Raw genomic sequence first — 14,619 nt, forward strand, 5'->3', positions numbered from 1 at the left:
TTGTTTCTTGAAAGTTTGATGATAAAAAAATTGGAGGAAGAGGAAGTAGAGTTAGAGAATAATGAGCTAATTCCTTAGTGTTCATGGGAGGAGGAAAACAGATGCTTTCTAAAGTTGATGTATTTCAGAATAAAAGTCTTTTATTATATAGAGCAGCTATCACAAAGATCTAAAACTGAACATTCATTTAAACAGTTGTTTCCAGAGAAAAGAACTGGAAATGTGTTTGAGAAGGAATGAGGTACAGCAAAAAACTCCTGCTTTTTTCTGTAATACCTGTCTTTTGAAATTCCTTTATCCACGTGAATGCATTAGTTTGGTACTAATTAAAAAACCAAGTCAAACTAAACCCTGCCAAGTAATTTTATACTATTTTACTTGGATACATCACATATATTTTGTTAATGATTGAAAATAGTCTATATTTAACAAAGGTGGAAGAAAAAGGACAGGGTTATTTTATTTCAGAAAATCTGTGAACATCCTTTTCAGCAATAAAGGCAACGAAAAGTTCAGAAGTTGTGATTTGTATAGAATTTTAAGATTCTTCAGTTACGATGAATAAAGGGAAGAAGATACAGCTGAAGAAACAGTTTGAATATTACGGGAGCACAAGTTTTTTAATTGTTAATATAATAGGTGCAGGAATTTTTGTGGCCTCCGCAGGGGTGTTGAAGTACTCTTGCATGAATGTGGGACTCTCTCTGTGTATCTGGGCTGCCTGTGCCCTCCTGTCTGTGATGAGCACTCTCTGTCTTGCAGAGATAGGTAGAACCTTCCCATGCAGTGGACCTCACTACTATTTTCTCAGGAGATATTTTGGCAACTTGATATCCTTCCTGAATATCTGGAGAGCCTTATTCCTGGGGCCAGGAATAGCTGCCAGCCACGCCCTCCTCCTTACTGAGTACAGCATCTAGCCTTTTTATCCCAGCTGCTTTGCACCAAAGCTGCCAAAGAAATGTCTGGCACTGGCCATATTGTTAATTGTGGATATTCTGAATTGCCATGGTGTGAGAGAGGTGTCTTGGCTTCAGACAGTGAGCACAGTGCTGAAAATGGCCACACTTGGCTTTATTTCCCTAACTGGAGTGGCATTGCTGGTAAGAGGGAAGGAGGAGAATGTTGAAAGATTTCAAACTCTTTTGATGCTGAGTTTCCAGAAGCCTCCCAGTTTCCAGAAGCCTTCTTCCGAGGGTATTTTGCGTCTTCAGGTGGGGGATGCTTTACTTCTACAGCAGGTAACTAACAATTCATTGAGGGAAAAAAATCTCAAGCCACGACTTATTGCATGCAATATGAAGTGTACATCTTTTATTACGTTTTGAGTTTTATTTTAAAGAAATGATTCAATGTTTTTTTTCTTCTTTGTTCCTTTCTAAACTGGGGCAGAATATGCCAGCCGTGCCCTTACCACCTACTCTTAAACTTCCCCCCATTATTCAAAAGTATTTGTTTTATGGAACAACTTCTCTTTTTCAGTTTTCTTTTCTGGGTTTGCAGATGTGGAACCTCTGTGCTTTCATCTGTGTCCTCTCTGTTAGTGGATGAATTCTGGGACTGTGGCCATACCCCTGTCCCCTGAAGCTGTAAGTCCAGGAATGGTCCAGTGCCACACTGTTTGTGTTGTGGGCGGGTGGGACACACTGAGGCTCGTACATATTTTTAAGAGAAGGGCATCAGACATCCTAGATTGCTCTGAGGCTGGATTGAATATTCTTCCCTTCAATGTCAGGACAGAAATTTTGTCCTCTTCATTTTCAAAGTCATTTTTTTCCCCCCTTGAACTCTACCTGTATCTTTTCCCTCTTATCTCCTCAGGGATCTTTCACATTCATTTATTTCATTTTTCTCAACTTTAACCTTTTTACCAGTTCTTTTCCTTGACATGTAAACATGAAGTAGATTCTACTCTTGAACAAATTTTTCCTTTAATCTTAGGACCCCCTTAGGCACTGATGTGTCTATCATTCATTAGATCATTTGATCAGCAAACATCTTTTCTTTTTTTTTTTTTTTTTTTTTTTTTTTAATAATTATTTTTTATTGAGGGGTAGTTGACACACAGTATTACATTACATGAGTTTCAAGTGTACAACACAGTGGTAGAACATTTATATACATAATTCTAGGTTCCAGCTATCACCCTACCAAGCTGTTACAATATGTTGACTATATTCCTTATGCTATACATTACATCCCGGTTACTTATTTATTTTACCATTGGAAGTCTGTCCTTTTTTTTTTTTTTTTTTTTTTTTTTTTTGTGAGGGCATCTCTCATATTTATTGATCAAATGGTTGTTAACGACAATAAAATTCTGTATAGGGGAGTCAATGCTCAATGCACAATCATTATTCCACCCCAAGCCTAATTTTTGTCAGTCTCCAATCTTCTGAGGCATAACAAACAAGTTTTTACATGTAGAACAAATTCTTACATAATGAATAAGTTACATAGTGAACAGTACAAGGGCAGTCATCACAGAAACTTTCGGTTTTGCTCATGCATTATGAACTATAAACAGTCAGTTCAAATATGAATACTCATTTGGTTTTTATACTTGATTTATATGTGGATACCACATTTCTCTCTTTATTATTATTATTTTTAATAAAATGCTGAAGTGGTAGGTAGATACAAGATAAAGGTAGAAAACATAGTTTAGTGTTGTAAGAGAGCACATGTAGATGATCAGGTGTGTGCCTGTAGACTATGTGTTAATCCAAGCTAGACCAGGGCAATAAACATCCATGTATGCAGAAGATTTCTCTCAGAACGGGGGGGTGAGGTTCTAAGCCTCACCTCTGTTGATCCCCAATTTCTCACCTGATGGCTCCCCTGCGACTGTGCCTGTCTTAGGTTGTTCCTCCCTTGAGGAATCTTACCCGTCTCTGGCTAACCAGTCATCTTCCGGGGCCATACAGGGAAATGTGAAGTTGGTAAGTGAGAGAGAAGCCTTATTGTTTGAAAAAGTTAGCTTTTTACTTCTTTGCATATTTATGCCCTGTGGCTTCTATGCCCAGCATTTGTCTTGAGGTATCTTTACCACTTGGAAGAATTATGATACTCGGTAAATTTGATATGAGGCACGAATTCTATTTAAGGGTTGTAATTAGGAAGGAAGAAGAAAAGCTATAGAAGTAGCAGGCGGAAGAAAACATGGGAAGATTGATTATTTCTTTGATATATCTTCTTGTAGAGTAACTTCAGCATGTATAGGTTTTAAGCTACTACTTAAATTGCACACACACATTAACATAATAGGAGTATAGTTACATAACCAAAGCATATCTGTAATTACCAGCCATCTGCAGTGAAACCAAGAAAACCAGTTAGGCACCTTAGGCATTTGTGAAAACTTATCTATGATATGGTGGATATTGTCCAAATGAACTTGAACAGTCTGAGAGAAATCAGACAAATTAAAACAACCCATTCCTGGGGACTGTTCACATGCCATATGTTCTTTTAACAATAAATAGTTTGTAGTTGTAAGACTTTGGAGCGCTACAATTTGCACTTCTCCAAATTCTTGGTTGAGTTCCAACAGTATAGATCCAGTCCAATTTTGTTGTTTTACTGTATGCACAGGCCAGCTTAGATATCTCCTTCCTCATTCCCATGGCAGGTCCAGGAACTGGTGGGATGAGTGCATCTACAGCTGTAGCAGTGCGTGGATCTTTGTTGGGGTTTTTTGATGATCATCTTCTGGCATGAGTCTTCCAGAGGGTGCAGATGTTGGAAGTTCTTTTTCATATCGTATCTTAGTTCATTTTCGGGGTAGCCAAATTAGGCTTTGATCCTCTGTATAAACACAAACAGACCCTTTGCCTACACTTTTATATGCCCTTTATACCCTTGTGTAGAACTCGTTGGAGGTTACCACACAGGAACTGCCCCTTTTTTTTTTTTTTTTTTTTTGCTATCACTAATCTACACTTACATGACGAATATTATGTTTACTAGGCTCTCCCCTATACCAGGTCTCCCCTATAAACCCCTTTACAGTCACTGTCTATCAGCATAGCAAAATGTTGTAGAATCACTACTTGCCTTCTCTGTGTTGTACAGCCCTCCCTTTTCTCCTACTCCCCCATGCATGTTAATCTTAATACCCCCCTACTTCTCCCCCCCTTATCCCTCCCTACCCACCCATCCTCCCCAGTCCCTTTCCCTTTGGTACCTGTTAGTCCATTCTTGAGTTCTGTGATTCTGCTGCTGTTTTGTTCCTTCAGTTTTTCCTTTGTTCTTATATTCCACAGATAAGTGAAATCATTTGGTATTTCTCTTTCTCCGCTTGGCTTGTTTCACTGAGCATAATACCCTCCAGCTCCATCCATGTTGCTGCAAATGATTGGATTTGCCCTTTTCTTATAGCTGAGTAGTATTCCATTGTGTATATGTACCACATCTTCTTTATCCATTCATCTATTGATGGACATTTAGGTTGCTTCCAATTCTTGGCTATTGTAAATAGTGCTGCAATAAACATAGGGGTGCATCTATCTTTCTCAAACTTGATTGCTGCATTCTTAGGGTAAATTCCTAGGAGTGGAATTCCTGGGTCAAATGGTAAGTCTGTTTTGAGCATTTTGATGTACCTCCATACTGCTTTCCACAATGGTTGAACTAACTTACATTCCCACCAGCAGTGTAGGAGGGTTCCCCTTTCTCCACAGCCTCGCCAACATTTGTTGTTGTTTGTCTTTTGGATGGCAGCCATCCTTACTGGTGTGAGGTGATACCTCATTGTAGTTTTAATTTGCATTTCTCTGATAATTAGCGATGTGGAGCATCTTTTCATGTGTCTGTTGGCCATCTGTATTTCTTTTTTGGAGAACTGTCTGTTCAGATCCTCTGCCCATTTTTTAATTGGGTTATTTGTTTTTTGTTTGTTGAGGCGTGTGAGCTCCTTATATATTCTGGACGTCAAGCCTTTATCGGATGTGTCATTTTCAAATATATTCTCCCATACTGTAGGGATCCTTCTTGTTCTATTGATGGTGTCTTTTGCTGTACAGAAGCTTTTCAGCTTAATATAGTCCCACTTACTCATTTTTGCTGTTGTTTTCCTTGCCCGGGGAGATATGTTCAAGAAGAGGTCACTCATGTTTATGTCTAAGAGGTTTTTGCCTATGTTTTCTTCCAAGAGTTTAATGGTTTCATGGCTTACATTCAGGTCTTTGATCCATTTTGAGTTTACTTTTGTATATGGGGTTAGACAATGGTCCAGTTTCATTCTCCTACATGTAGCTGTCCAGTTTTGCCAGCACCACCTGTTGAAGAGACTGTCATTTCGCCATTGTATGTCCATGGCTCCTTTATCAAATATTAATTGACCATATATGTCTGGGTTAATGTCTGGATTCTCTAGTCTGTTCCATTGGTCTGTGGCTCTGCTCTTGTGCCAGTACCAAATTGTCTTGATTACTATGGCTTTATAGTAGAGCTTGAAGTTGGGGAGTGAGATCCCCCCTACTTTATTCTTCTTTCTCAGGATTGCTTTGGCTATTCGGGGTCTTTGGTGTTTCCATATGAATTTTTGAATTATTTGTTCCAGTTCATTGAAGAATGTTGCTGGTAGTTTCATAGGGATTGCATCAAATCTGTATATTGCTTTGGGCAGGATGGCCATTTTAACGATATTAATTCTTCCTAGCCACGAGCATGGGATGAGTTTCCATCTGTTAGTGTCCCCTTTAATTTCTCTTAAGAGTGACTTGTAGTTTTCAGAGTATAAGTCTTTCACTTCTTTGGTTAGGTTTATTCCTAGGTATTTTATTTTTTTGGATGCAATTGTGAATGGAGTTGTTTTCCTGATTTCTCTCTCTGTTGGTTCATTGTTAGTATATAGGAAAGCCACAGATTTCTGTGTGTTGATTTTGTATCCTGCAACTTTGCTGTATTCCGATATCAGTTCTAGTAGTTTTGGGGTGGAGTCTTTAGGGTTTTTTATGTACAGTATCATGTCATCTGCAAATACTGACAGTTTAACTTCTTCTTTACCAATCTGGATTCCTTGTATTTCTTTATTTTGTCTGATTGCCGTGGCTAAGACCTCCAGTACTATGTTAAATAACAGTGGAGAGAGTGGGCATCCCTGTCTAGATCCCGATCTCAGAGGAAATGCTTTCAGCTTCTCGCTGTTCAATATAATGTTGGCTGTGGGTTTATCATAGATGGCCTTTATTATGTTGAGGTACTTGCCCTCTATTCCCATTTTGCTGAGAGTTTTTAACATGAATGGATGTTGAACTTTGTCAAATGCTTTTTCAGCATCTATGGAGATGATCATGTGGTTTTTGTCTTTCTTTTTGTTGATGTGGTGGATGATGTTGATGGACTTTCGAATGTTGTACCATCCTTGCATCCCTGGAATGAATCCCACTTGGTCATGGTGTATGATCCTTTTGATGTATTTTTGAATTCGGTTTGCTAATATTTTGTTGAGTATTTTTGCATCTACGTTCATCAGGGATATTGGTCTGTAGTTTTCTTTTTTGGTGGGGTCTTTGCCTGGTTTTGGTATTAGGGTGATGTTAGCTTCATAGAATGAGTTTGGGAGTATCCCCTCCTCCTCTATTTTTTGGAAAACTTTAAGGAGAATGGGTATTATGTCTTCCCTGTATGTCTGATAAAATTCCGAGGTAAATCCATCTGGCCCGGGGGTTTTGTTCTTTGGTAGTTTTTTGATTACCTCTTCAATTTCGTTGCTGGTAATTGGTCTGTTTAGATTTTCTGTTTCTTCCTGGGTCAATCTTGGAAGGTTATATTTTTCTAGGAAGTTGTCCATTTCTCCTAGGTTTCCCAGCTTGTTAGCATATAGGTTTTCATAGTATTCTCCAATAATTCTTTGCATTTCCGTGGGGTCCGTCGTGATTTTTCCTTTCTCGTTTCTGATACTGTTGATTTGTGTTGACTCTCTTTTCTTCTTAATAAGTCTGGCTAGAGGCTTATCTATTTTGTTTATTTTCTCGAAGAACCAGCTCTTGGTTTCATTGATTTTTGCTATTGTTTTATTCTTCTCAATTTTATTTATTTCTTCTCTGATCTTTATTATGTCCCTCCTTCTGCTGACCTTAGGCCTCATCTGTTCTTCTTTTTCCAATTTCGATAATTGTGACATTAGACCATTCATTTGGGATTGCTCTTCCTTTTTTAAATATGCTTGGATTGCTATATACTTTCCTCTTAAGACTGCTTTTGCTGTGTCCCACAGAAGTTGGGGCTTAGTGTTGTTGTTGTCATTTGTTTCCATATATTGCTGTATCTCCATTTTGATTTGGTCATTGATCCATTGATTATTTAGGAGCGTGTTGTTAAGCCTCCATGTGTTCGTGAGCCTCTTTGCTTTCTTTGTACAGTTTATTTCTAGTTTTATGACTTTGTGGTCTGAAAAGTTGGTTGGTAGGATTTCAATCTTTTGGAATTTTCTGAGGCTCTTTTTGTGGCCTAGTATGTGGTCTATTCTGGAGAATGTTCCATGTGCACTTGAGAAGAATGTATATCCCGCTGCTTTTGGATGTAGAGTTCTATAGATGTCTATTAGGTCCATCTGCTCTACTGTGTTGTTCAGTGCTTCCGTGTCCTTACTTATTTTCTGCCCAGTGGATCTATCCTTTGGGGTGAGTGGTGTGTTGAAGTCTCCTAGAATGAATGCATTGCAGTCTATATCCCCCTTTAGTTCTGTTAGTATTTGTTTCACATATGCTGGTGCTCCTGTGTTGGGTGCATATATATTTAGAATGGTTATATCCTCTTGTTGGACTGAGCCCTTTATCATTATGTAGTGTCCTTCTTTATCTCTTGTTACTTTCTTTGTTTTGAAGTCTATTTTGTCTGATATTAGTACTGCAACCCCTGCTTTCTTCTCACTGTTGTTTGCTTGAAATATGTTTTTCCATCCCTTGACTTTTAGTCTGTACATGTCTTTGGGTTTGAGATGAGTTTCTTGTAAGCAGCATATAGATGGGTCTTGCTTTTTTATCCATTCTGTTACTCTGTGTCTTTTGATTGGTGCATTCAACCCATTAACATTTAGGGTGACTATTGAAAGATATGTACTTATTGCCATTGCAGGCTTTAAATTCGTGGTTACCAAAGGTTCAAGGTTAGCCTCTTTAGTATCTTACTGCCTAACTTAGCTCGCTTATTGAGCTGTTATATACACTGTCTGGAGATTCTTTTCTTCTCTCCCTTCTTGTTCCTCCTCCTCGATTCTTCATATGTTGGGTGTTTTGTGCTGTGCTCTTTCTAGGAGTGCTCCCATCTAGAGCAGTCCCTGTAAGATGTTCTGTAGAGTTGGTTTGTGGAAAGCAAATTCCCTCAGCTTTTGTTTGTCTGGGAATTGTTTAATCCCACCGTCATATTTGAATGATAGTCGTGCTGGATACAGTATCCTTGGTTCAAGGCCCTTCTGTTTCATTGTATTAAATATATCATGCCATTCTCTTCTGGCCTGTAGGGTTTCTGTTGAGAAATCTGACGTTAGCCTGATGGGTTTCCCTTTATAGGTGACCTTTTTCTCTCTAGCTGCCTTTAACACTCTTTCCTTGTCCTTGATCTTTGCCATTTTAATTATTATGTGTCTTGGTGTTGCCCTTCTTGGATCCTTTCTGTTGGGGGTTCTGTGTATTTCCGTGGTCTGTTTGATTACTTCCTCCCCCAGTGTGGGGAAGTTTTCAGCAATTATTTCTTCTAAGATACTTTCCATCTCTTTGCCTCTCTCTTCTTCTTCTGGGACCCCTATAATACGGATATTGCTCCTTTTAGATTGGTCACACAGTTCTCTTAATATTGTTTCATTCCTGGAGATCCTTTTGTCTCTCTCTATGTCAGCTTCTATGCGTTCCTGTTCTCTGATTTCAATTCCATCAATGGCCTCTTGCATTCTATCCATTCTGCTTATAAACCCTTCCAGAGTTTGTTTCATTTCTGCAATCTCCTTTCTGGCATCTGTGATCTCTTTCCGGACTTCATCCCATTTTTCTTGCGTATTTCTCTGCATCTCTGTCAGCATGTTTATGATTCTTATTTTGAATTCTTTGTCAGGAAGACTGGTTAGGTCTGTCTCCTTCTCTGGTGTTGTCTCTGTGATCTTTGTCTGCCTGTAGCTTTGCCTTTTCATGGTGATAGGAATAGTCTGCAGAACTGGGACGAGTGACGGCTGGAAGGACTTCCTTTCTTGTTGGTTTGTGGCCCTCCTCTCCTGGGAGAACAGCGGCCTCTAGTGGCTTGTGCTGCGCAGCTGCGCGCACACAGGGTTTCTGCTTCCTGCCTGGCTGCTATGGAGTTAATCTCCGCTGTTGCTGTGGGCGTGGCCTGGCTCGGGCAGCTACTCCAAAATGGTGGAGTCGCGTTGGAGCAGGAGCTGCTGGGAGGCTATTTATCTCCGTAAGGGGCCTCCCTGCTCCCTGCAGCCCAGGGGTTAGGGTGCCCAGAGATCCCAGATTCCCTACCTCTGGATTAAGTGGCCCGCCCTGCCCCTTTAAGACTTCCAAAAAGCACCCGCCAAAACAAAACAACGACCACAAAAAAAAACAAGAAAAAAAATTTTTTTAATTAAAAAAAAAAAAAAATTTTTAATTAAAAAAAAAAAGGTGGTCGTTCGTTTTTCTTTATTCTCCGGTGCCAGCCTCAGGCCTCTGCTCACCGGTCTTTCTGCCCTGTTTCCCTAATATTGCGGTCCCTGTCCCTTTAAGACTTCCAAAAAGCGCTCGCCAAAACAAAGCAGCAAAAAAGAAAAAAAAAAAAAAAAAATGGTCGCGCGCTTTTCTTATGTCCTCTGTCGCCCAGCCTCCAGTGCCTGCTCACTGTTCTTGCTGCCCTGTTTTCCCAGTATCGAGGGCCCTGCACTCTGGCCCGGATGGCTGGGGCTGGGTGTTCGGCAGCCCTGGGCTCCGTCTCCCTCCCGCTCTGCCTGCTCCTCTCCCGCCGGGAGCTGGGGGGAGGGGCTCTCGGCTCCCGCGGGGCCGGGGCTTGTATCTTACCCCCTTCGCGAGGCGCTGGGTTCTCTCAGGTGTGGATGTGGTCTGGATATTGTCCTGTGTCCTCTGGTCTTTATTCTAGGAAGGGTTGTCTTTGTTATATTTTCATAGATATATGTTGTTTTGGGAGGAGATTTCCGCTGCTCTACTCACGCCGCCATCTTCCGCCCCCCAGTGGTCAAATGTCAGCAAACATCTTTTCAAACACTATTTTTAAAACCCTGTGTCAGTGCCTTAAGATGAGTAACATGTATTCTTTGTCCTCAAGGGGCTTACAGGCTAGTAGAAGAGACAATGCCTAGATTTTGGTCTGACCTCTGCTACTTATGAGCTGTGGCAAGTATCTTTATCTCTCTGGATTTGTCTTTTTTTTTCTTCCTCTGAAAAATGGGCATTATGGCTTCAAATCACTGTAATTCTGTGCTTTATAAGCAAATAATGGCACAATAGTGGTTAAAAAATGGCTGTAAAGTAACGATTTGTATGGAAATTCAGTAGAGGGTAAGATCAACTTCTCCTGTGTCATCCAGTGGGAAAGGTGGAAATTTTAATTGAATCTAAAAAATTACAGCAATAGGAAAATATGAGTAAAGCAGAAGAGACTAGAAATGTGTAGGTGTACATAAAACATGGTACCTAGTCTTGGGTGACTTCAAAGTTGTTTGCATCTGTGGGCTTGATAAGGCACACGCGGCGTTGAGAGAAGTAGAACAAAATGGCACAGCATTGGAGACAGATGATGAGGATGAAGCTTTTAGGCAATTGGTGACAAAAGATCCAGTGAAGAAGCCAGAGGAGTTTTGGAAAATTGTAAAGGAAAATCACCCTATGCTCCAAAAAGCAGGCCTTATCAGCACTGGGAAATGCTTCCAAGTGTGAGGACTGATCAGAAGCCATTTCTCTGACGAAGCAAGAGGTCATTGGCTAACTTTGAGCATGAGAGTAAAGTCAATCTGCATTGAGTTAAAAAGTGAGGTATTGAGAAGAGGAAGTTATAAAATGAAATTACTTGTTCATGCAGTTTGTGATTAAATGGACCCCTGCAATTTGACAAACTAGCATAATCCCCAAAACCTTCTCTTCTCCTTTGACTCTGTTTCTCTTTCTTGTCAGAACAGAAGAGGAATCTCTGGCTTCTGTTTGAGCCAATTTCATCTTGTTCCATTACCAGAGATGTTTCATTATTAACTTTTCTCTGCTGAAAGTAGATTTACAAAATTTACTAACACCTATAAACTATTATAGAATTCTTTTCAACCAGCTAGCAGTAAACTAAAGCTGGAGGAATTTCAGTGTATTTGAAATTGCTAATATTTAATAAATTTTAAGTATAGCTGAGTTCCAAGTAACACTTTTACCTGTAAAATGGTGATTTGTAAGCACTGACTTTGCATATTGTAGAAACATCCATCTTCTAAGTTGAAGACTAAGGACATTCACTCCTTGTCCTGAGATTATAACCTTAAATTATGTTATATTATGTTATGTAACATGTTCTATTATATTCCTTACCACCTCTCTATAAATCTAATACATGATGAGGACTAAAAGGACCAGAGGAGAGTATAGTTAATCCCAATAGTTGTCCTTTGCTTGTTCCAAGGCTTTAATCATTAATAACTTAGTATGTGCTAGACATTTGACTGAATTTTTATTGTCTCTATAATTTCCATTTTCCGCAATCTACAGGTAGGGAAATTGAAACCTTGACAGTCAATAAATTGTCCTCAAACCCACAACTAGTATGTGGTTCAGGAAGTGTTTGGACATATTAGGTTCAAATTCTTGGGAGGAATCTTCCTGGGTACCAGCAATGATTGACTTCTGTTGAGCAAAAGTCTGTATGTACTTGGTTCTGTTACCAGTGGCTAGGGCCCGGCATCCCAGTGTATACACAGCCTCTATGTTCAATTCTCATTGTCAGTGATAATTCTCAGAGAATGGCAAAATTGGGGGAAATGGTGTGACAAATGGAACAATAGTTGTGAATATCTTGGAGAAGCCATTATATATGATGCTAAATCATGACCTTTTTTCTTTGTGCACTTAAACTGGATAAAGGAAAGTAAAGAACCTACAGGAAGAGAGAATTTATGACTGATTCTTTTACTCTTTTCACATATGCCATGAGAATGTATAATAGGACAATTTTTCTAGGCAAGGACCATTTCCCCTCTCTCTCTTATTTTCCTGGAAGTTATGATTTTGCCGAGATCTGAAGGAAAAGTAGGGGTCAACGGGGCAGGTAAGAAAGGAAAGGACATTCCACATGAGAAGACAGGCCCCATGGCAACAGGGGGAATTATATTTTTGAGGAACTGAAGAGAGGCCAGTGTACCCATAACACAGACAGGAAAGGGGACCACTGAATTGTTTTATAATATATTCCCACAGCACTTTTTCTCTTTTCCTACAGACACTTACCACGTCACAATTTTAACTTTTATTTGTGTTAGTATGTAGTTAATGCACAGCTCTGCATGTTGAACTTAAGCTTCGTGTTTGTTTTTGCTCACTGTGGTATTCCCACCATTCAAATTCAGTGCCTCGTGTTAATAGATGAGGCTGAAGAAACAGGTAAGCTCCAAACCATGTGGGGTCCTGTGGGCTCAACTTTCATTTCCATTTTTGCATCTTTCTTCCAATATTTTACCATTTATGGAGAAAATGAAGAAAAATGTCTCCCTTTTTTTCATTTAGCACAAGCTCAGAAAGGAGGTGGGTGTGTAGCAGTTGCCCCATATGGATGTGTGTGGCAGTGTCCAAGGTGAATAGAAAGAATCCAGACCATTATTTGATACATGGAGCAATTGGAAAGATAAATTTAAGACATAATTTTTAGCAATTGTGATTTTGCTCTTTTATGTATTGTAGGGGAGGGAAGAAACCTAGAAAGACAATTCCAAGATGCATATTTACTGCTCTACCTCTGGTGACTATCATTTATTTACTGTTTAACATTTTCTACCTAACTGTCTGACACTCAGGGAAATTCTCTTTTCAGGTTTGTATGCAAACCACTAAAGCAATAATAAGTGATAAGACACTAATAAATAATAAATAAATAAATAAAAATAATGATAAGACATTTTGGTCCTTTTGGCAGTCATAAGTATCACTTTCCCATTTGGGGACTGCTTTTTGCTTTTCAGTATTTTATATAGAGAGTCAGCTTGTAATTCTTGAAAATAACGGAAGGGCCAAAGTGTATGATTTGGCTTAGGAAAGAGTTTGATATTTAAGCATGGTATGTGCTTTCTAGTAATACGGAAAAGCATATATAATGCTGAGTATGTTGCAGACTCAGTTCAAATTATTAGGATTCCTTTCAGGATCTCTCCTCCCAGACAATATTTGAGAACAACTTTAACACTGTGTGATCAGGGCTAATTTCTACCTCTTTCACAATATTGATTTTCAAATATTCTTCTAGGTGGTGTAAGGAATGATAAACTTGAAATGTGGGATATTAGTAGTTAAGAGTAGATGCTAATGGCCCATTGATGCAGATTCTTAATAATGTGTAATATGATGTTATTTATCATAAATAACTTGGTGTTTATCATACATTTCTGGTGGCAAAGGCCCTGAACGTATTGGAAATTTGATTAAAAGATAACTATTTTAGGGTCCTAATTGTAGAAAAAAGAGTAAGAAAATCTTAAAGAAAGAAATATACATTTAAAAATGAGTAACAGATTTAAGGAATAAAAGGAAATTTGGAATGAGATGAGGAACAGGGAACACAGAACACTAGCAATTTCCTCAAACCAGGATTAAAACCTGAGTTACCACCATCTGGGATAAACTATCAGCCAGTACTTTTAGCCCTAATCTCTCTTGAGTAGCTATTACTGTTCTGGAAAACCTCTGAGGCACTGGAGGGAAAATAAGGGAGGTTTGAAACAAAAGACCTAACACTCTTTGCCTCAGTTCTTGCATTACTGCCATGTAGGAAGCTGCTGTACGCATGGTAAAGGATTGGTTCACAATGGTCTAGCTCTCTTAGGGACCTGTAAACTAGGTATAATCCAGATTCTGAGTATTTGTGGGAACAAACCAAATGCTAAGTCAGATAAGAACAAGTAGTGATTTATTAACCACTTTGATTATGTAGAGAATAATTTACAAAGTTAATTATGGGTGTGGTCAGGGCTATACATCAGTTGCCCAGTCATTATGGTTCATTTAAGCTGGTGTCTGTTATGAATGCCAGTGCTCTGGCCATACTGGTTGTTAAAAAGTTATAAATATCTCCTTGGGTGTATCATAATGGTTGCAGCAATTTTGCAGGTGGCACAATGGTTTGGGTGTGTGTGGAAGACCCATGATGTTTTGACTATAATTGTTTATAATTTGTTTATAGGGCTGACTCTTTTAGGCATATAATCCTTAGACCTTACACCTTGTTTAAATTCTGAGATAATTTTTAAAATTTGAATCTTTACCTTTTATTGTATTAGGAATTAAGAAAATAATCAGTTATATGGAAAAAATGTGTGTGTAGGTACTGTTAGGCTGGAGGAAGGAAAAATAAGGACATGCAAACAGAACAGAGAGATGCCATAGTGGGAGAACAGACCAGACCCCAAGGTCCGTACCTTATATGGAAAGGGGACAGCTCTTCCTG

The 14,619-nt window shown here is 39.1% G+C and overlaps 1 protein-coding gene across 1 annotated transcript; it reads left to right on the plus strand.

The window, feature by feature from the left end:
- Nucleotides 1-557: 557 nt before the first annotated feature.
- Nucleotides 558-12,969, plus strand: LOC118932044 (solute carrier family 7 member 13). Its single transcript, XM_036925071.2, is given in 3 exon segments — nt 558-1,134; nt 1,137-1,241; nt 12,869-12,969. Coding segments are annotated over 3 exon segments (783 nt in total).
- Nucleotides 12,970-14,619: the final 1,650 nt, after the last annotated feature.

This window comes from Manis pentadactyla, chromosome 3 (assembly GCF_030020395.1).
Source record: "Manis pentadactyla isolate mManPen7 chromosome 3, mManPen7.hap1, whole genome shotgun sequence".
NCBI classification, from domain to species: domain Eukaryota; kingdom Metazoa; phylum Chordata; class Mammalia; order Pholidota; family Manidae; genus Manis; species Manis pentadactyla.